Here is a 21,924-nt window from a genome sequence, read left to right as displayed (position 1 = left end):
AGTGGGATGTGAGAAGCTTTTGGGGGGATATACGGTGGGATGTGAGGGGGCTATGCGGGGCTGTGAGCGGACTTCGAAGGGGCCTCACAGAGGACTGTGAGGAAGTCATGAGGACGCGGTGAGGGGGAAACCCCAAATAAAAAAAAGGTTAACGCTTTCTGTGCGCTTATTTCCACACTGCAAGGGCCGAACCGCCCCCCTGGTACCGCGTAAGGAATGTCCGACACCTCCACCTCCCTCACCGCCCTCCCCCCCCCCCCGTCACGGCCCGCGGCGCTCACTGCGCAGGCGCGGAGCGAGGCGCGCGGAAGGGCCCGCGCCTGCGCACTGAGCGCTTCGGCGGTTGCCGTGGAGACGCGTCGGCGGGGCCGGGCCGGGAGCGCCGCCATGAGCGCGGGACCGGGATCGGGACCGGGAACGGGATCAGGGCCGGGCCCGGAATTAGGACCGGCACTGGAGTCAGGATCGGGACCGGGACCAGCACCGGTACCGGCCCTGGGACCAGGACCGGGGCCGGGGCCGGGGCTGCCCTTCCTCCCCGGCTGTGCCGTCAGGGACCCCACGGTGAGCGCGCCCTCCCGCTGTCCCCTCCGCCGTAACCCTGTCCCAGGAGCTGAACCCGACCAGGGGCGTCAGAGATTCATCGGGGGACCTCGTGCCCCATAAAGACACCCCTTGGAATGTGGTACTACCGCAGACCCTCCTCTAGTTCCCCCGGAGACCTGGTACCCCTGAAGTCAGCTAATGTTCATGGAATCATGGAAGGGTTTGGGTTGGAAGGGATCTTAAAGACCATCTCGTTCCAACCCCCTGCCACGGGCAGGGACACCTTCCACTGTCCCAGACTGCTCCAAGCTCTGTCCAACCTGGCCTTGGACACTTCCAGGGATCCAGGGGCAGCCACAGCTTCTCTGGACAACCAGCCCCAGGGCCTCACCACCCTCTCACAGCCAAGAATTCCTTCTCAATATCCCATCTAACCCCCCTGATGCCAGTGGGAAGCCATTCCCCTTTGTCCTGTCCCTTCATCCCTTGTCCCAAGTCCCTGTCCAGCTCTCCTGGAACCCCTTTAGGCTCTGGAAGGGGCTCCAAGGTCTCCTCAGAGCCTTCTCTTCTCCGTGTGAACACCCCCAGCTCTCCCAGCCTGGCTCCAGAGCAGAGGGGCTCCAGCCCCTGGAGCATCTCTATGGCCTCCTCTGGACTCCTTCCAGCAGCTCCAAGACCTTCTGCTGTTGTTCCCCAGAGCTGGATGCAGCACTGCAGGTGGGATCTCACAAGAGTAGAGTAGAGGGGACATGTTACCCCTGAACAGGTGAACATCCTGTTCTTCAGACCACCCTGTAATTCCCTGGAGAGCCCTGGTACCTCCTGAATTCACCAAATATCCCTGAGGCAACCTGGCGTCATGTGAACCCATGAGCACCTCTCAACCTGACCAGACCCTGGTGCCCTGTGATGTGACCCTCAAGGAACCTGGTGCCCTGTAACCTCATTTGATGCTCCCCAGCAGACCTAATATCCACTGAACTCTTCCCGAGGAACTTGGTGTTTCCCAAAGCCCACAGGTCCCTGCTGAACTCACTTCTGGGGGATCTGAACACTCTGAACCCACCTGGTATCCCCTGACCCTACTGACAGATGATCTGATACTCCCTGAGTTCTCCCAGTCTCACTTGTAATTGCAAGTGTGTTCCAGGGGTCTTGTTGCTTTTAGTCTTGTCCCCAAGGAATCCATTGCATCATGTGCCCATCTCATAACAAATCAGAATTTGTTCTGATAGCTTTGGAGAGGGACACACACACACACAGGCCTCATTTGAGATTTCAAAAGCTTTTTCCGTAACTGCAGAACTGCTGTCTGCAAACTCACCCCAGGGAGATCCAGTCCCCCTGAATCCATCCAGTAATTCCCCGACCAGTTCATGTGATGCCCCAAGGGAAATCCCCAAACTCACTTTACACTCTTGAAATCTGATTCCCTTGGGAAAACTGCTGTTTCTCTGAACCATCTCAGTTTCCCCGAAGGAATGTGTTTGAACCTTCAACTGCTCGTGATGCTGCCCTGAACCAGGACCCTTAAATTCACCTGATACCTGCTCAACTGGAAATACCCAAGAGAACACACACTGTCCAAACCTCAAGCAGTCCTCCTTTAGGAATTAATCCCTCAAATCATCCCAACATTATTGTGTCCTGGATCCACCCACCCCCCTTAGAGGGACAGATACACCCTGAAGTCACCAATCTCCTGGTCAGTCAACAACCTTCTGAAACCTCCTGCTCCAAATGTCTGATACTTCCAAAAATGTTCTCCTGGTATTGCCTGGAGAACTGAATCCTTGGTGGTCCAGGTCTGGAACCTGATAACCTGATGAGAGTACTGGTATCCCACCACAGAACTGATACCACCACAGCCCCCAAGATCATCCCAAGTAGGTGCTCCCAGATTCCCCGGAATAAGCAGTCTCATCCTCATCCTCTGCACTTGATACCAAAATGAGGAAGCAGCCTCTCCTTTCCCCTATTCCCAGTGACCGACACACTGAGGATAACCCCAAATCTTCCCTACATCCTTTTGAGATGAGAAAACTGATACTCCCTGAATACTCCCATTTACTTCTCAGATACACTAAAACATCCCCCAAAATGTCCAAAGGGGGGTTGTTTCATGCCTGGTTTGGGCACACCAAGGATTTACAGGCTCCTTGGAGAGCATCTCTAACGGGGAAAAATTCCTGGCTGCATATATAAAAATTACTTATCATAGAATCATGGAATGGTTTGGGTTGGAAGGGACCTTAAAGATCATCTCATTCCAACCCCCTGCCATGGGCAGGGACATTTTCCACAGACCAGGTTGCTCCAAGTCCATCCAACCTGGCCTCAGTCTTTGAAAACTGGGTTCTCCAACAGTTAGTGGAGTCATTTACTGATAACAAATAACCATGCAATAATAAAGGTCGTGTCAGAATTATTATCAGATAATAATACTATTTCCCTGAGATCATTTACAACATCTTGGAAATCTGCAATTTTCCAGTCTCTAAAATGGGCATCACAACACTTGTTTTCCAATGAATGCTGAGAGGTGTTGAAGGAAACCTCTGTGTTCAAATAAACAGTGTTCTTATTGCTTAGTGCTCATGGGAGAGGTAGACATGGACACTGGGAGAGGGAATGGGGTTTGTGAGAAGTGTTATAGACTTGGCAAAAAGGAGGACTTAATTCAGTGCAGTTTCTTCAGATAGGGACTGGCAGCAACTGAGATTAGGAGTTTACATTCTGGGTTTTCCCTTTTTAATTTCCATTAGTCACCTGATCCTGTGAGATGTTATCAGGCATCCAAGGCTCGCTTGGGAGAGCTTATCCACTCCAGGAGCCTTGTGTCTCTATGAGGTATTTTCTTCAGGCAACTGTGGAGCCTTAAAAGCCTGTGCACTTCTGGCAAACACTGCTCAAATGAAAGACAAACTTCCTGGTTTTCCTTGAATATTTTCCCCACAGCTTTCCCTTGGGATGTTTTTAACAGAAGGAAATGGCAGCTCTGTGACAGTTTGTAAGTTGTTGTGCTAACGTGTCTTCAGTCAACTCTAATTTTCACCTGAACCTGTTCTCCTCACTGCTCTCTCCATTGCAAGACCTGTAGAAGCAGTTTAAAGAGAAAACAAGGAATAATGTGACATTCAAGTGGTGCCTTGAAGGTATAAATAAGATTAGAGGCTTAACCATGAGGGGTGAGGTAGGGGGTGGAGAAGAAGCATTTCACATGCCTGACGTTGGACTGACTGCAAGTCTGGGGCTGGAAAAGGAGCTGAAACTTGTTCTTTCAGCACTAGAAATGCGTACAACTCTGTTTTATTTGGCGACAGTCAAGGGGTTTTATTGTCAGAGACTCATAATTTCTCCTGCTTTCTCTGGAGCATTAAGTGTTGAAAGGCCAGTGGGACCAGCCAGGCTTTCAGGAGTGCAGGTGATGTACCAGGTGTGGTGAGTTCTACAGCAAGTGGAGTGGCTTGATGGCACTCAGGTCTGACCCTACTCAGCAGGTCCTACTCACAGCTCTGACTGAGAGCAGCCCTGGGGAGAAGGACTTTGGGTTCTGGTAGGTGAGAGGCTGGACATGCCCTGGCCATGGGCACTCCCAGCCTGTCCTGGGCTCATCCCACAGCATGGGCAGCAGGGGAGGGGGGGATTCTGCCCCTCTGCCCCCTCAGGTGAGACCCCACCTGCAGAGCTGCCTCCAGCTCTGGGGAACAACAGCACAAGGACGTGGAGCTGCTGGAGAGAGTCCAGAGGAGGCCACAGAGATGCTGCCAGGGCTGGAGCCCCTCTGCTCTGGAGCCAGGCTGGGAGAGCTGGAGGTGTTCACCTGGAGAAGAGAAGGCTCTAGGGAGACCTGAGAACCCCTTCTAGTGCCTAAAGGGTCTACGAGACAGATGAGGACAAACTTTTTAGCAGGGCCTGTACCAACAGGACAAGGGATGATTGTTTTAAACTAAAAGAGTCAGTTTAGATTAGATGTAAGAAAAAAGTTTTTTGCAGTGAGGGTGATAGGACACTGGTGCAGGTTGCCCAGAGAAGCTGTGGCTGCCACATCCCTGGAAGTGTCCAAGACCACGCTGGATGGGGCATGGAGCAACCTGGGATAGTGGAAGGTGTCCCTTTCAATGGCAGGGGGTTAGACTGGATGCCCTTTAAAAGTCTCTTCCAACCCAAGCTGTTCTGTGATTCTGTGACTGTGGAGAGGTGATAAAACAACTAATGTGCTTTAGTAGGTTTCATAGTTGCAGTTCTGTGAGCACGAAACACCAATATTTAGCCCAGCAAAGAAAATCCTGTATCATGCCCAGGAGAGGGTTAACAAAATAAATAACAACAGAACACACAGAGGGTACAGAACAGTCAAGGGAGCACCATAAGGCAATAACTGAGGTCCCATGGTGCCCTGTACAGCTGAAAAACAGGGTAGGGAACAAAAGGTTTGTGAGATCAATACCACATAAAGTGCTGACATCCTGTTCTAGGCAGTGAGTATGGTGGCAATAGGGAAATTTATTGATTTCAGTTCTTGGGGAGTCTGTGACAGTGCTAGGATTTGAGTCCACTCTCATGCTTTGTACATCCAGCCACCTACTGTTTTTAAATCCTCCTTGGTCTAAGTGTAAAATTTGATTTTAAATAGTTTATAATAATATGCTGGGGGTAGGGAGGAGAGACATTCTGGATATTGCAGTCTCTTACTGGTTTTCTGTGCTTTCAGTAGCTGTAACTACTCAGTTCATGCAGTATTTTGACAGCTGGATCTCTTTCCACAGAGAACATCTTTTCATCGGTCCCACACACTGGGCTTCAGAAATGGATATGCCTTTTCCCAGCTGCCAAGAGAGGGGATTGGCGGGGAGACGATCTTCCCAAATCTGCTCTCCCAAGATCAGCTGGATGATTTATGCACAAAGGGACCCACCCTGACCTACGGGCCGGCCAAGAAGTCTCCGCCTCCACCCTTCATGCCGTCATACGTGGCTTTTGACAAACAGGTATAAAGAAGCCTATTCCAGGAATATCACTGGCCAAATTCGGAGACACAAACACTCGGCTCCAGGGTTCACAAGGCTGTGTGCAGCAGTTTTCAGATGCCACAGCCCTTAGTCAGAGACAGCTGAACCCCAGACTGAAAGAGGCTTTCTTTGCTCGGGAGGAGGATTATAATACGTAAACGATGTAAGACATTCCCCGCAAGTTACACTCCAGCATTTCCAGCAGGGTTGGAAAAGAGGTTTGATTAACCCTGAAAAGCTCCTGTTTATAACCATTGCTCTGTGAGCCACAGCCTTGGCTTTTTGTGCTTCCAAAACTGTATCGAGATTGTAACTGAACTTTAACTGGAAACGTCAGTCTGCAGTGGGGACTCTGATAGTCTGACTGTGATCTATCTATTTATGCTTGTGTTGGTCATCACAGCATGTCCCAGCCTGCACAGCCCCATTAGTACTTCCTGAGTCACATCTTGGTGATCATACTGGACTAGGAGGAGGCTCTGTGTCTGCTTAGGGCAGTCCTGAGCTTACCCTTGATTTTAAATGCTCCAGTGTCCCATCCTTCAGTTGGCAGCCACGGACAGAGCAGTGGCTGCAGGGCTCCGTGAGAGGCTCCTGGAGCTCGGCACGTGCAGAGCTCCGCACACTGCCAGGGCTGGGAGAGCAGTCTGGAGCCAGCCAACCCTCAACCCATCTGTGAGACAGGCTGGGGAACAGATGTGCTGCGTTAATTACTGAGGCTGTTCCTTCAGAGTGATGTAGATGTTGCTGTTTATTCTGTAAGATCCTTCTCTGCCCCTTCCTTCGAGCCAGAGGAGCAGCAGGGGCCCGAGTGCTGCTGGGGATATCATGGTCCCTTGTGAGGCACTTTGCTGACTGGTAGGAACTTGGTGGCTTTATCATCCCTTCATTATCCAGGCCTTTGGGCTGATGTAGGCTCGGTATGCAAGGCCTGATTGGCCACCTACATCCTCTTAGGGGCACTGAATGATCTTGGAGAGAATATTCCTCCTACTTCTGCCAGGCACAGGGACTGGCTGATTAGTTTCCTTGCTTCCCCAGCACATATCAGGTTTTTCTCTCAGTGCTGAATAGATGTGACTTCAGATCATACAATCATGGAATAGTTTGGGTTGGAAGGGACTTAGGGATCCTCTTGTTTTTAACCCCCTGCCATGGACAGGGACACCTTCCACTGGACCAGTTTGCTCAGAGCCCCATCCAACCTGGCCTTGAAATGATGAGCCACGCAGATTTTAAAATCCTCAGCTGTGGCTGAACTTTTTATTAAAATTTCTTCATAACTTCCCTAAATCAGGGGCTGTAAAACTGACAAATAAAGAGTCACATATGTCAGTAAAGTAGGTTACTGTCAACAGCCAAGCACCCAGCAGGAGGTGAAATAAGCATGTGATTAAGGAGGAGCAGGGGGAAGGTTGTATTTTTACACCTCTCCCATGTGTGTCAAATTTGTCAAAGGCAGATCATGATAAAAGCCCTCGCAGTGCCTCTGCCATCACTCACAGATTTGGCCACAGTTGTGTTTGATGGTTTAGTAGAATGCAATCCAGTAACTTTGCACTGCCAGAGCAAATTAAAAATAAATTATTGCTCTTAATAGACTAATCACGGTGTTCCAAATGTTTCTTTCTCTCTCCCTCTGTTATGTTGTCCCTTGGGCAGGTTTTGAAGTTCGATGCCTATTTCCAGGAAGAGGTTCGTACCTCTGCGGAGGAGCATTACCGGATCCGCCAAGTGGGCATCTACTACTACCTGGAAGATGACAGCATGTGTGTCATAGAGCCTGTAGTGAAGAACTCTGGGCTCATTCAAGGCAAACTTATGAGACGCCACCGGGTGCCCAAGAATGACCAGGGGGATTATTACCACTGGAAGGACCTGAATCTGGCCACGAACATCACCATGTATGGCAGGACATACCGCTTAGTCGACTGCGACTCCTTCACCAAGGTGGGTTGCTGGTACAGGGAACGCTGACAGAAAGGATCCTGGGATTTACAGGTGGACAGACTTGCTAGAGTCCAGCAGCTTGCATCTGTAGCTCACAACCTTTCATTTTTATTTTTGTATAGATTTCTTTCTTCAGGCCAGTGGGGAGTTCAAGGTACAATATTTGCTGAGGGCGTGTGAACTGCTCGGTACTTTTGTCCCAGGGCTTCTGGGAATCCATCCCTTGTTCTCAGGACTTCACCTTGCAGTACAAATTCCAAGTTCACCTCTGGGTGCAGAAACATTGTGCATACATGAGAAGGAAATGAAGAATCCTAACTGTTTTCTGACTTAATATTCCTCTGTTAACAGGGGGAGGGAATAAAATCAGTAACTCTGCACCCATCCACAGCCAAGCTATGATCCATGGGCTGGGAATCGTGGTATGAACTGACCTTTCTAAAAGCTTACTCACTGCCTGCTTTTCTATTTCTCGCTATTTCTATGCCAGTAAATGAGATAACAACAATCCAATAACAAGTTATAACAATTACCAGTACACTGGTATCCTGCTGGATTGTCCCCAGGATAATCTCAGCCCTGCTCAGCTACTATTCTTCTAGGCCAGGAGTTAGCATGTTCCAGGGAACATTCCCTGTAGGTGAGTTTTGTGCAGTCAACCTGTTCTGGAAACTGTGAGAGTTTAGATCCAGGCTTTTCCTTGCCAGTTGGCCTCAATGCCCACAAAATGTTCCAAACATGTATAATAATTGATGTATAAGTGGCTATGGGGCCAGCTCTGCTGGAACTGGAGGACTGTTAAAGTCAGCTCACATCAAATGGAGAGCTCATCCTCATGTTAATATTAATGGAAAACATGGAATGAGCTTACATGGGTCTACATCCCCAGGCCACCAGTCTATTTATCATTAACCTGCACCCTCCAGACTGGAAAATAGTGAGTCTGAAAGTGTGAACCTGCCTTGTGAGTCTTCAGGGGGATCTCATATCCCCCCTTGGAGATGTTTGCGTGGGTGTTTCCTGGGCTGAATATTTCCATAGACCACTTCCCAAGGCCAAAAAGAGAACAAGTCCATTGACTTCAGAGGTTGTTTTGAGTGAGTGATGTGAGTACACAAGTAGCACCCTAGAGTTTGTTCATGCATCCAAGGCAAGCAAGAAAACCCTTCATAAACAGGCAGATGGCACTCTTTCTGTGGGAAAAGTACTCCTGAAAGATGGAATGAAGCTGCCACTAAAACATATCCTCATGCCTGGAAGGTCTTGGTGGGCATAGTGTGGGTAACACTGACTTCCACTGTCTGACACAGCCCTAAGGCTCTTGCAAATTCAGGCTAACTACATCTGTGTTAAACACCAAGTTAGCATTTTTCATTTACATGAAAGAGACCAGCTGACAGACCAGCTCTATTTAAAGCCCTAAGGCCAAGGAAAACTGTGCTCAAGTGAAATCTGAGTTAGGATGTTGAGGACAGGACTGCTCTGATTAATTAAAGGGTAAGCAAAGCTAAGAAGTAGCTTAAACAAATATCTTTGTCATCTGCTGTATTTGTTGTTGCAGTAGAGTTCTCTGTGAGGAATGACCTTGCAGTATTCTGACCTCCCTCACCTCTGCCCACCTGTAATCTCTAGTCACCTCTTACCTTCAGAACTCACAGCACATTAACACCTCAGATGACCTTTCCAGGTGTTCATGGAGAGCCAGGGAATTGTACTGAACCCTCCAGAGCAAATGGTTTCAGATCCTTACACAGAACAGCGACGGACGCCTGTGCAAAAGCCCATCGTGCCAGCAGGTCCTGACCCCCTCTGGCAGTTCCTGACCTACGACACGAAGGTGAGAGAGCTGGGGATTACCCACACACTGTGGGATTACCCACACACTGTGGGATTATCTGCAGAGCACTTGTAAGGTACCTCCAGTCCTGTGTCCAGTTCTGGGCCCCTCACTTCAGGAAAGACATTGAGGGGCTGGAGCATGTGCAGGGAAGGGAAAGGAGCTGGGGAAAGGACTGGAGCACCAGGAGTGGCTGAGGGAGCTCGGGGATCTCAGCCTGGAGAAAAGGAGGCTCAGGAGGGACCTTCTTACTCTCTGCAACTCCCTGACAGAAGGGTAGAGCCAGGTGGGGGTCGGGCTCTGCTCCTAGGGAACAAGGGACAGGATGAGAGGAAATGGCCTCAAGCTGTGTCAGGGGAGATTCAGGTTGGACATCAGGAAAATTTTCTTCATCGAAAGGGCTGTTAAACATTGGAAGGGGCTGCCTAGGGCGGTGGTGGAGTCACCATCCCTGGAGGTGTTCAAGAAACAATTGAATGTGGCACTTAGTGCCATGGTCTAGTTGACAAAGACAAGGTTGGTCAAAGGTTGGACTCCATGATCTAAGAGGGTTTTTTTCCAGCCTAGGAGATTCTATGATTACAGACTATATGTGCCATTGAAACCCAAGTCTTGTGAATGTCTGCAACTTCCCTCATTCTAAAACACCTCAGTCTGCTAAAGAGACTCCAGATTTACTCCTTTCTTGGCTTTAGTGAGAAACAAAACCTTTTATGTTTTTTTCTGGGCTTTGTGCCTTGTAAACTCTTGCCAGCCCCTCTTTAGACTGTAGAGCCTGTGCTCTGGATCATCCATTACTCTCTTGCTTTCTGTTGGGATGAGATAAGCCACCTGCCTCTGGAATTTAGCATCCAGATGCAGTTCTAATACGAGTGGTTGTGCTGCATCCACTCCTCTCTTCCCCAAAAACATTGATGCCACGTGCCAGAGCAGGCAATTTCAGACAAACAAAACTGCTGCTTGCTCTGACTGAGTTCTCCCCGTGCACACAGTCGGCTAACTCTGCTCCTCTGGATCTTCTTTTCATGTAGCGACAATGTAAGGAACCCTATGGACTATCCATACTAGAAAATAAACCAGGGCTGGGATACAACCCAAGTTCTGCATGTTGTCTCTGGCCAGCTATCAACCAAACATCTCCTGGCCATCAGATAAGGGTTAGCACAGACCAGGATTGTATCCAGATACCATTTTGGATATGTTCCCCCTTTTCTGAGTGGAGCAGACAGTTTTGCTGATGCAAGCTGGGCCATACCTTCCAGTTTCCTGCCAGTTTAGCTTTGGTGGCTATTGGGCTGCCTGTTCAGCAGCGGGACCTTGGGAAACTCTTGAGCATCTCAGTGTGAGCAGTTTGATTTCTTGACATCAAAAGGTGATTCAGATCCATGATTGTCTGTGTCTCTTTTCTCCACCCCAGGTCCTTCGCTTCTACGCGATATGGGATGACACAAACCACCCCTTTGGTGACCAGCATCGTTGCATCATCCATTACTTCTTGGCAGATGACACAGTGGAGGTTCGGGAAGTGTACAGTAGGAATGATGGGAGAGACCCATTCCCAGTCCTGATGAAACGCCAGCGCCTGCCCAAAACCCTCGCGGAAAAGAAAAGTAAGTTTGGATCACTTACAAAAGTAAGTTTGGATTGGCCCAATCACTTTGGCCTCTGGGCTAAAGTGCCTTGGTTGGTGGGTGGACACATCCTTGGTGGCTGTGCCAGAGGTACAGAGTCCGAAGAAAATTGACTGAGAATACTCCAAGTGTCGCTGTTTTATGGTCAAAGAAAAGCTCTTTAAGTGATCATTAAATTCTTTGTCTTTTGGGAAACAGTGGCTGGACAGCAGTGCCAACAGCTCCCTGGAGCTATTTACACAGCTTGCTTTTATATCCCTTTTCACTAAGAAATGTTAACATCTACCTGACTAATTTATTTTTCCTTTTGCTCCCTTGTCCTTAGTGGGCTTCCCAAGCTGTGTGCTGGAGATCACTAACGAGGAGGTACTTGAGTGGTACTCACCCAGGGATTTTGCTATTGGCAAAACCATCACCCTCCTTGGACGCACCTTCCTAATCTATGATTGTGACAAGTTCACACAAAACTTCTATCGGGAAAAATATGGCATCACAGACTTCCAGCCTCTGGAAATCACTGAGAAACCATTCGAGAAAGTTCCAAAGGTACTGCAAACGGTTTCTGAAGGGAAGGGAGGAAAGCAGTTGGTATAAGCTCTGGAGGTTCAGTTTATTAAGAACCTATAGAAAACAAGTTCAGTTTAAAGAAAAAAGCGAGTAATTTGAAGAAGACAAGGCAAGAAAGGTCATAATTGATACAAAAATGAAAGTCTGGCTGCACTCATACAACACATGGCCAGGCCAGTAGCATCTCTACTGGCAGATTGTCACAGCTCTTGCTACCTGGTGACAGAAGATTTCCTTCCAAATTAGATGGGTTTTGATAAGCTGTCTTGCAAACTTTGTCTTTTTTTCAGTTTCAACTGTTCATGGTTGATATCTCCTCTGGATGCAGGTAATTCCTCCCCATAATGGTTTTGGCGTCCCTGAAGACTCTATCCAGAACTGCCTCCGCCTGATTCCGAAGCGTCCACAGAAGGATGTTATTAAGATGCTGGAGAATAATCTCAAGGTCCTGAGGTACCAGGTGGCCCTGGTAAGTGCTTTCCTTGGTGGAATAGGGCCAGCTTGTGTGGTAGAGTCAGGAGGATGGGAGGAGCAGCCTGCTCAGACAAGGCTGTTGGCAAATTCTTCTCTGTGCCAGTGGGAGAAGAGAGTTCCCCAAGCCAGCACGAGTGTCCCTCGGGGGATGGCAGCGGGTTACTGTGTGCTCGCTGTGACAATGAGCAGCACAAGAAAGTAGGAAAAAAAAAAAAAAAAGGCCAGAAAGTACCAACCAGACATGCCACAAACCTACAGCCATTTATGGAAAAACTCCCACTGCCAGTGGCACGTGACAGATGGCCCTGACTGGAACAGCCCAGTGCACTGGGCACTGTGCCCCTGTCTGCCTGAAACTGCTGCCACGAGCCAGAGCTTGATGTCTCTGCTGCTGGCTCCAGCACCTGCCCTTCTCCAGGCTAGTCCTGGATGCAGCAAGCCAGCAGAGAGCTGTCCTAGCACAGCAGCCAAATGCCAGCATAGAAGCTGGAGAGTCCAGTGTTTTCCAAGAGCATCCAGGCCCTGGCCTTTGTGCCAGCTTTCCAGTTGGTTTATGCAAGGAGCCTCTGGCACATCCAGCAGTAGCAGTGGCATTTCCTGTGCTGCCTGGTGCCTGCCCTCTCCAAACACTCTGGGTGAGTAAGGGCTGGTTTCTTTTCCCTATTGTGCAGGAGCTCCCGAAAGGTCACAGCTGACAAGTTCAGATCCACTTAATTTTAAAGGAGGCAAGTAAACCCACTGGTGTGTCAAGGGAGTGACTTCCTGTGACTAAGAGCTGAAGCAGCACTAACCTCTCTCAGGCACTCAGTAGAATGAAAAAAATATAACTTTAATACTGAATTTTACAGCCTCTCTGGGATGTATCATTCCATATAGGATATTCCTTTCTCTTGGATTATTCAGTCTGTAGAAACACTGAATATACTTGGTCGCTGCAGGCCAGATTCTGCTTGTGTTACCCTGAGCAGAGCACATAACCTTTGAAATTAGGGCTTTGTTACACTATGTCAGCACACCAGGAACTTTTTTTAGTCGGCAATAAAAAAAGCTGTGAGCTCTGGGTGCTTATGAGTGGGTTACCAGGTACTCCTGGTAACTCCAGGAAAGGAAAATCTGATTGAAATGTTCTTTTCCAAACCCACTACCTTTGCTTTAGGAATCACCAGTCCCTGAGGACAGAAATCGTCGTTTCATCCTCTCCTATTTCCTCTCTGATGACACAATCAGCATCTATGAACCCCCAATCCGAAACTCTGGCATCCCTGGAGGCAAATACTTAAGAAGGACCAGAGTTGCCAAGCCAGGGTCTACTCCAGAGGATCCCATATACTTTCAGCCCTCTGACTTCACCATTGGCTCTACAGTTGAAGGTAAAATCCAGCCTGGATTGATAATACTCTGCCTTGATATGACATTTATTGCATGGACAGTGAATATCCCTTCCCTCACTTGAAGGTTCTGTTCCGAGTCTCATCACACTTGAGTTTCCAGCTCAGCAGCTGGTGTACATTCATATAATTCTGTTACTGTCAATGTCTGAACCTTTGAATCAGTGAAACTATTCTCACTTCAAGTGAAACAAATTAGCAGAGCTGGCTCAAAGCTGAGGCCAGCCACAGGAGAGGAATCATGCTCCCTCCTGGATGAAGGAACCTGCCCATGCTGAAACACAAGTAACATTTCTTTCTTTAATGCCTCTTCCCCAGTGTTTGGCCACAGGTTTATTATCACTGATGCTGACGAATATGTGCTTAATTACTTGGAAAGAAACGCAGAGAGTTTCCCTGCAACAACACTGCAATCCCTGAGGGATCATTTTCGCCCACGGAAGGCAGTGAAGGACACTGTCAACAAGTAGGCTACAAAGGATGGCGTTGTGGGGCTAAACAACACTCAGGGTTGCCATCTAAGGGTGTTTCCAGTGTCCTCCATGGGCTGGCTGCTCTGCTGGTTATTCAGCTACAAGAGCCTGTGTTTGGACACGTAGAGAGGGGGTGAAGTGTGTACAGTAAAATGTTGTGGCTGGTGCTGTGCCAAAACCCCTTGTGGGACAGCTCTGGCTCATGAGCAGAGACACTTTCAATCAGATCATGGAATCACAGAATGGTTTGGGTTAGAGGGCACCTTAAAGCTCATCTGGTTCCAACCCCTCTGCCAGGGAAAGGGACACCTTTCACTAGAGCAGGTTGCTCAGAGCTCCATAGAGCCTGATCTTGAACACTTCCAGGGATGGGGGGGGACACTTTTCCCAAAAGGCATCAGTTCACTGGAGCCAAATCGAACTACTTGATCATTGAAGGCTTAGCGGGCAGTTGGTGGAGTCTTTTTTTTTTTGACCTTTGTTCCTTCTTTGCTTATCAGCCCATCAGAGCCTGGACCACAAACTCTTTTTTAGCTCTCTGGACCCAGTTTGTGTGACCCAGTAACAACCATGTTCCTTCATAACATTGTTTGAAGGCAGTATCATGATAGTTCAGGGGCTCTGGTTGAAACTTGAGTTGCCCACAGTTCCCAGAACTGTGGAGCACACAGGGAAATGCTCCTTGTTCACACAAGCGTCACAGTAAGGCTGCCAGAGTCAGCTTTTACATGAAATCCTGTTATTCCTTTCTTCTGTAGTGACATCCCCAAGAAGGACCTGGATGACTTAATTGAGGAGGTTCAGAAGGAGCTGAAGCTCCGTCACAGCTACTTGAACACCAGGAAGTTTCATGAGGCATTTCATCAGTGTGACAAGGATAGCTCTGGAATTATGGACAAAGGAAAATTTTTGGACCTCTGTGACAGGTTGGAAGTGCCAACCAGCACCATTCTTCTTAAAAAGGTCAGAAGGAAGGGGTGCTCTTCATATGGAATTCCCCTCCTATCGTTTTTCCAAAAATCTCTTCTAAAAACCAACCCTAACCAGCTTCTCTACCCTACAAAGAGGAACAGCTTCAAGAAAAGAGCAAGAGAGTTCCAATTTAGGAAGGCCTCTGAGTTGCTGAACTGAGCCTGTGTCTTAGAGGAAATAATAATTGCTGTCCTCTAAGGAAGGGGAAGAAATGTTACCTAGGTTGCCCCCAATGTTTGGCTGCACTGTCCTGTGAAACCTGAACATTCCTTTTGGCTCGGGTCTAGGATGAGCAGAAGAGGTGTTAAGAGATCAGGGATAGGCTACTGCAGACCTATGGAATGTCTGTCCAGCACAGCTGGGATCGAGTAGAGGTGACACTGAGGTGCTTAGGGAATGAGCCTTAGGAAGGCTTAGAGGTATTCTGAGTTTTGCAGTGACTGAACTGAAGGTTTAAGAACTAAGTATTGTCCCCAAAAATTAAATAATAATAATAATAATAATAATAATAATAATAATAATAATAATAATAATAATAATAATAATAATAATAATAAAGAAAAAAAGAAATTAGAATCATAACCACTTGGTTAACACTTGTTGGGGACTATGAGCAACAGCATGTGGAGATCACAGTCTGCACAGCAGAAAATGTGAGGGAAACTGAGAGAAGAATTCATGCAGCAGGGATGGAAGATCCTTTTAGGAATATGAGTGGCAAGGGTGCTTCCTTGGCATCATATAACAGGCAGTAGATTAGTGACCAATAAAGGCAGACTCATCATTTAGAGAAATCTAGAAAGCAGAGGGAGTAGTTCCCTTGCTAAAGCAACAAATTTTCTAAACCAGCCAAGTGGGAGCATCCCAGCCATGGCTAGAAAGGTGCAAGGGCAGGGGATTTGTGTCTCTGAATGAGGATGAATTAAGGCCCTGGCCACCACCCAGGGCTTTCCTGTGCTACAGTTCATCAGAGCTCCCTCCACCCTGGGGAATTTACAGTGTGGTGGGTCCTTCCTGCTCCATCTGAGAATGGGAGAGGAAGTGACATGACTAAAACTGGCTGGAGAACCTGTGACAAGTGAGACTAAACCCCCACGTGTGAAACCCCAGTCTAGGACTTACACACTGAAAACATCCCTCTTCTCTCTTGAAATCTTAATACCAGTGTTCCCAGAGCCCTCAGGAGCGTGGCAGAGATATAAATTAAACATAGGGCAGAGAGTGAACTGCTGCCTGGGTTGGAGAGGAGCACAGCTGTCAGTCACCCCAGAACAAGGCCTGGTGAATCTGTCTCCAGGCGACAAGGGGAAGAAGAATCCTTTCAAGGAGCTGTGATATTAGACCTTTTCCATCTCCCTGGGTGTCAGAAGGAGATTAGTTATGCAATTAAAGAAACAAAAGCACTCTTTCTTCCCCTTAAGCACTCGAAGGTTATAGCTCTGTAACACAATGCAGGGTCAGGCACGGACACCAGAACTGGCTCATTAGTCGGGCTGTCTCCGAGCTCAATTATCTGTGTCTCCCCTTCATGCCATGTGCACTCACCAAAGTGACACCAGAGAACAGGGACAGTTAGATACACTGCCCCCATCCCACTTTTGGCAGGGATTTCTGGAAGATTTCCTGTGGCCTGTGTCAAGTCTGTGGCCATGCTTTGTATTTTTGTGGGCCTACTGCCACTGTGGGGATGCCCAGAAGGAAATCAAGATTAGATTCAAACACTTTAACTCTTCTCCTTGCTTAGATTGGTATCATCTATAGGCATTCAAAGTTGGACATGAACCTTTAGATCAACAAGTCCAACCTTTAGACCATCAAATCCAACTCTTAAATGGTTGGACTTGATGATCTAAAGGTTGGACTTGATCTTGCAGGTCTTTTTTAACATTAGTGACTCTGTGATTCCAAGTTTACCTGTGATTCAGGACTACCAAGGCTCTTCCAACAGGGGAAAAAGATCTCCTGCTCTGACACAAAAGCAACACCTCTGGGCACTTTCCCCTAAAAAAAAACCCCTTGATTTTGCAGCTTGTTCCAACTCTTTATGGTGTCTGTTGTTTTTTGTCCCCACAGCTCATTGACTATTGTTCCTGTGGAGAAGACTATGTAAACTACCGTGACTTCCTTCGAGCCTTCCCTAGTAATCTTTTCCCAGAACCTGAAGCACAAGATGAGCAGTTAAATACTCAGATGACTTAAAGACCTTATACTCCAAAAAGGATGTCACAGTCTTCACCTTTGCTTCACTCACTCTCCCCTTTTCATAGAGCCAGCTAATTCCACCCTTGTTTTTTTAACTTTTTTCTTCCCCAACCTCCCCCCGCCCTTTTGCCCAACACCAAACTCAACTTCACAACTGCTGGATGTTGAAATGAAACTCACAGAAGAAAATTTCTGAGAACCAAAGCAGGGTTCTCCTGTTGATCTCCCAACTTTTTAGTGCAGTATTTTAGAGAGCTAAAGCTCTCCGAAGCCTGGAGTGAAAACCACTCTAGTTTTCTCTCAGAGTCAAAAGGGCCTTTCACCCTCAAATAGTGAAGACTGCCAGTTTACATTGTTTTAAAATTGCAATAAAAATGCAGTTGCTATAGAAGTGTTAGTAAATCTGTTTTAAATAGAATTACCTCAATGGCTGGAATAGTTTAGGATTAAAATAAGGCGGGGGGGGGAAAACTCCACAAAGTGACATTTTGGATTTACTCAAAATGCAGTGGTGAGTTTGGCTCTCTGGAGATAGCAGAGGTCTGGACACAAATCTGCTCCCAGGAGTTCTGCATGTTTTTAACAAAAGGTTGAGAGAATGATTTCAGGGCTGAGATACCATCTAAGCCCATCTTATGCAGCCTGTCATCTCACCAGGCAGGGCTCCAAGGAAAAGGGAATACAGGCAGTTAGCATAGCAATAAGTTATGAGACTTGTGCTCCACTTTAGAGTCACATTACTCATCTCTCCACGAAGGTAAACGTGGCAGGGATGTTATCACCCCAAATGTCACCTGCCAGGTATTGCCGTGGAGCACAAATAAAAAAGAAGAGGCAGCTGTCATGCACACAGAGGAGAACAAAGCACTTTGGAACAAAATGCTTCTTTAAACCAGCTTTTGTGCTGTGGATTCCCACTTCCCCTCAGACAGCTGAGTCTCCACATGACAGCTCCCTCCTGCTCCCCTTGTTCAGAAAGGTCACCGCTCTTCCCTTCTGGGCCCGTTTTGTGCTGCTGATCACTCTGACTGAGGATCACTTCGGGTATCTCTGGTCCACCTCACTCCTCAAGAGACCAGGAACTTACAGATGAAATTACTGGAGCTGGAGAAAAGAAAGTCTGAAACTATTTTCTGAACATGCTACAAAACCATAACCTAATCCTGAGCCAAGTCATGTCATATCCCCGGGCCAGCTGCACAAAGTATACAAATTTAACTCACCCAAAAATATGTGCCTAAACCACATCAGATAAGTCATCTCCTCCAAATACCCTTCTCCACCATTCCCTGTGATGAAGGCAGCCACGAGTAATGACCTCCAGAGCAGCTGCCTGTGTTGTGGACGTGGGAAATGCGGGAAGATGAAGCCCAGCTGGAAGGGCATGGATTGACAGGACAAGGGGGAATGGCTTTAAGCTAAGAGGGTAGATTTAGATTGGATATTAGGAAGGTATTCTTCCCTGTGAGGGTGGGGAGGCCCTGGCACAAGTTGCCCAGAGAAGCTGTGGCTGCCCCTGGATCCCTGGAAGTGTCCAAGGCCAGGTTGGACAGGGCTTGGAGCAACCTGGGATAGTGAGAGGTGTCCCTGCCCATGGCAGATGAGCTTTAAGGTCCCTTTCAACCAAACCATTCCATGATTCCATGAATAGGAGGACACAAGATGCTGCAAAGATTAGCGTGGTATGACAGGAGAAAAGACCAGTACAACCCATCACAGGTGCTTTGCCACATGTACAGCTTAGAAGTGATAAAGCATCACTGGACAGCAGCAGTGGAAGAATCTATGCCTTTTATTCATTTATTTCAGAAAAATACTTTTGCTGAGTTTATCACAAGAGTCATTTAACAACGAACAACAACAAACAAAATCCGTACAAAAACTGAAGTGACAGGAAGAATGAAACAAACAGGATAAAACACCAGAGACTGTTAATTCCCCCCACCCAATCCAAAATTAGGAAATATGGAAGAAGATAAATTTTCCTCGAGTTCCTTTGCTGAAGTTTGATCCATTGAGTTCAACATTTTTGAGGAGGAACTACATGCCTCTGCCTGGCTTTTCCAACAGCCATTCTTCCCAGCAAAACTCCACACACAGCCCCGAGCCAAAGGAACATATTTCACTGTTGGGTATAAAACCTACCAAACCAACCTTTTGTTTCTGGAAGGCTGTAAGTCAAATCCCATCATTTCTATCCACTGTTGACACAATTTGGGGTCCACCTACCAAAGGCAAGAGCCCAAGGCTGCTGTGAACCCACAGGCACTGCAGCAAAGGCAAGGTAGCTCCAAGCTTCCAGAGTCACTTGGAGACAAGGAAGAGACATCTTAGAGTAGCCACTCTTCCCCCCTCCAACCAGGAAACCTACCATACATTTTAAAACAGTGAGTTGAAGGTAAGGGGACCTACAGGGGAACTGGAACTTGTCTACTACTAACCCAAACAGGATGAGTAAGAAGAAAGAATCCTAAACAACAACAAGAAGACGACAAAACGCGACTGTAATGCCCCATAAGGTAAGAGTCACTCAAAAATTGTATGTGAAATGCTACATCTGATCTTCCTCCACCCCTTCCTCTTCCCAAGCCCATTCTCCAACTATCTAAAGACAGAAAGAGAGAACTACTGCTGGTATTTTACAGCTCTACTAGGCTAGGACAGGAGAGCACTATGCTTCACCCCAAAAATCACAGGCTACTCAATTCCTGATCTCCTTGGGTTGGATAATGGACATGGACTACAAAAGCAGCCTCAAGCCCACGGGGAAGGGTGCAAGCAATAGTGTCACACTGGAAGTAAAGACCTGCAGTTTTGGATAGTGTCCTTCACCTTGTGCACTGTGGTGGACAAGAGCCCCTGTGTGGGGTTGGATCTTGGATCTTAGTGTTGGATTAAAGGCTGGATTTTGATGACCTTGGAGGTGTTTTCCAACCTCACCCAATGATCCTATGGTTTTTTCTGCAGATGGCACAGGGCTTGACAAGATGGGGCATGAGAAGAGCATCCACTCAAGGGAAGTGAGCTCGTGGCATTTTATACACAGAGAAATCAAGGTCAGACTGACCAATAAGGGCTCATAAGAAAAACACTCCATTTGGGAAAGAAAAAAGCTCTTTGGGCTGAAAAAAAGGCTCGATCTGCTGAGAAATGACACGGACATAGAAGCAGTTACTGTGGGCTTGCAGCTGAGGGATTGTGCTTGGACTACAACACAGAGACAGGAGCAGCCCCTCTGATGGAGAGGGGATTGCATACCTCCAGGATGACAGTGGATATTGCCTCACAACAAAGGCTCAGCCTTAAAAAAAAAAACATAACCTGCCAGGTTTGGGTCTAACAGAAGGATGGGGATTTCTGAGGACTAAATATAGGGGAGGGCAAAAAAAAAAAGCCCCATCGCTTATAGGTTTAAAAAAACAAATGATAGGAAGAACACATGGAAATGCTTCCATAACTAACTGTCCCTTTTCCTGGTAGCTCTATCAAAAAGAAAACAAAAAACCACATAAATGTAGCATATGTTGTACATACATAGTAAAGAGGAAGGGTTTTCAGCTACTGCTAAAATACACAGAGGCTACAACATAAGGCACTTGGGATACAAAAGCATCATCAGCTACTGTAGGAAGAGACAGCATTGTGCAAGTGGAAAAGCTGCCCGAAGCAAAGCAGGCAGGCAGGGGGAATCGTTCAGCAGCCAGCTTTTTGGGGGCTGTTATGTGTCACCTGTTAACAGAGTCAACAGCTCAGCTGCTGTCGAGGCACCGGCCTTGTGGAAAGGACCGGCCGAGGCTCCGGAGAGATCCCGGCCAGCAGTCGCTCTTGGAGGGCACGTGGCAGTGGATGGCTGGGGAGGGGAAGAGGAGGAGAAAGGAAAAACCTCTCACACTAGACCTTTTCCACGTCCTCCCCAAACATAAAGCTCTTTTCCCCCTCTGGTCTCGCTGCCCCGCGGGTACTGCCATTGCCTCTGAGCCAAAATGTGTGTCACTGACCCAGCATGGGCTATGAGGAGCAACTGCAAGATACCTCCAAGGGCTCTGTTCCAGCCTCCTTCCCCAGCTCCCCTGAGAAAGGGGGAAGCCCTCTCCTGCCAATATCTTTTGTTGGACACTCATAGGTCGTGAGGATGGAGGACCAACAGGAATTTGACCAATTGTCCTCGTATCCCTGAACATTTTCTCCCTCCCATGCATCCCCAACAAGGAGAGGGGGAGGAAGGGACAAAAGGCACCCACAGAAACAGGGGAAAAAACCCCAACTCAACTCGAAGAGGGGCAGAAAATCAATTCTCACCCATTCCTCAAAACACGACTGATGAGAAGAACAACTGCGCCAGCCTCAAGCTGGAATTGCACTGGGAGAGAGCCAGAGCTCAGCTGCCCGAAGAGCTGAGCAAGGGGCACGCCAAGGATCAATCCTGGACTGCCTATGGAAGAGCACCCCAGCTCCCCCCACCTCTGTGCCCTCTCTCCTCACCCAGCCAAGGGAACACACAAGCCGCCTGTTCCCGGGGCGGCGGAGCAGAACTAAAGCTACGCCCGACTTCGCTGCACAAGAGGCACCAACAGCAAAGCCCAGCTTAGGGTCCGCCCTGGAGGAGAGTGTGGGGTGAGAGGTGCCACTGCTGCTCACCTGCCAAACCCAGCCTGGTTGTGTGGCACCCCAAAGAAGCTCAGTGAGATGGCACTGACCCATGAAACCCCAAGCAGATGCTGCTCCTAAGCAGCAAGGGATCAAGCCGGTGGGATGTGGCTTTCCACAAAATCTCCTGCCAGCACGTGGAGGTGGCAGCGGGCAGGAGCAAGAGGGGAAAGTGGTCTGCAGCAACAGATGGCCTCTGAGGTAGATTTGAGACAACTCCATCTG

The 21,924-nt window shown here is 48.1% G+C and overlaps 1 protein-coding gene across 1 annotated transcript; it reads left to right on the top strand.

Moving 5' to 3' along the window:
- Window positions 1–334: 334 nt before the first annotated feature.
- On the top strand, window positions 335–17,440 carry EFHC1 (EF-hand domain containing 1). Its single transcript, XM_027907040.1, has 11 exons — window positions 335–564; window positions 5,316–5,537; window positions 7,221–7,508; window positions 9,196–9,345; window positions 10,763–10,955; window positions 11,302–11,522; window positions 11,872–12,012; window positions 13,174–13,387; window positions 13,724–13,871; window positions 14,637–14,841; window positions 16,924–17,440. The coding sequence occupies exons 1-11, from the start codon at window positions 388–390 to the stop codon at window positions 17,047–17,049; spliced, it is 2,085 nt and encodes a 694-aa protein (XP_027762841.1). The 5' UTR covers window positions 335–387; the 3' UTR covers window positions 17,050–17,440.
- The last annotated feature ends 4,484 nt before the right edge of the window (window positions 17,441–21,924 follow it).

The sequence above is a fragment of the Empidonax traillii genome, unplaced genomic scaffold (genome assembly GCF_003031625.1).
Source record: "Empidonax traillii isolate 1590-97213 ecotype Southwest subspecies unplaced genomic scaffold, ASM303162v1 scaffold1394:size116989, whole genome shotgun sequence".
Taxonomy (NCBI): Eukaryota; Metazoa; Chordata; class Aves; order Passeriformes; family Tyrannidae; genus Empidonax; species Empidonax traillii.
This window is presented reverse-complemented; position numbering and strand designations above follow the sequence as displayed.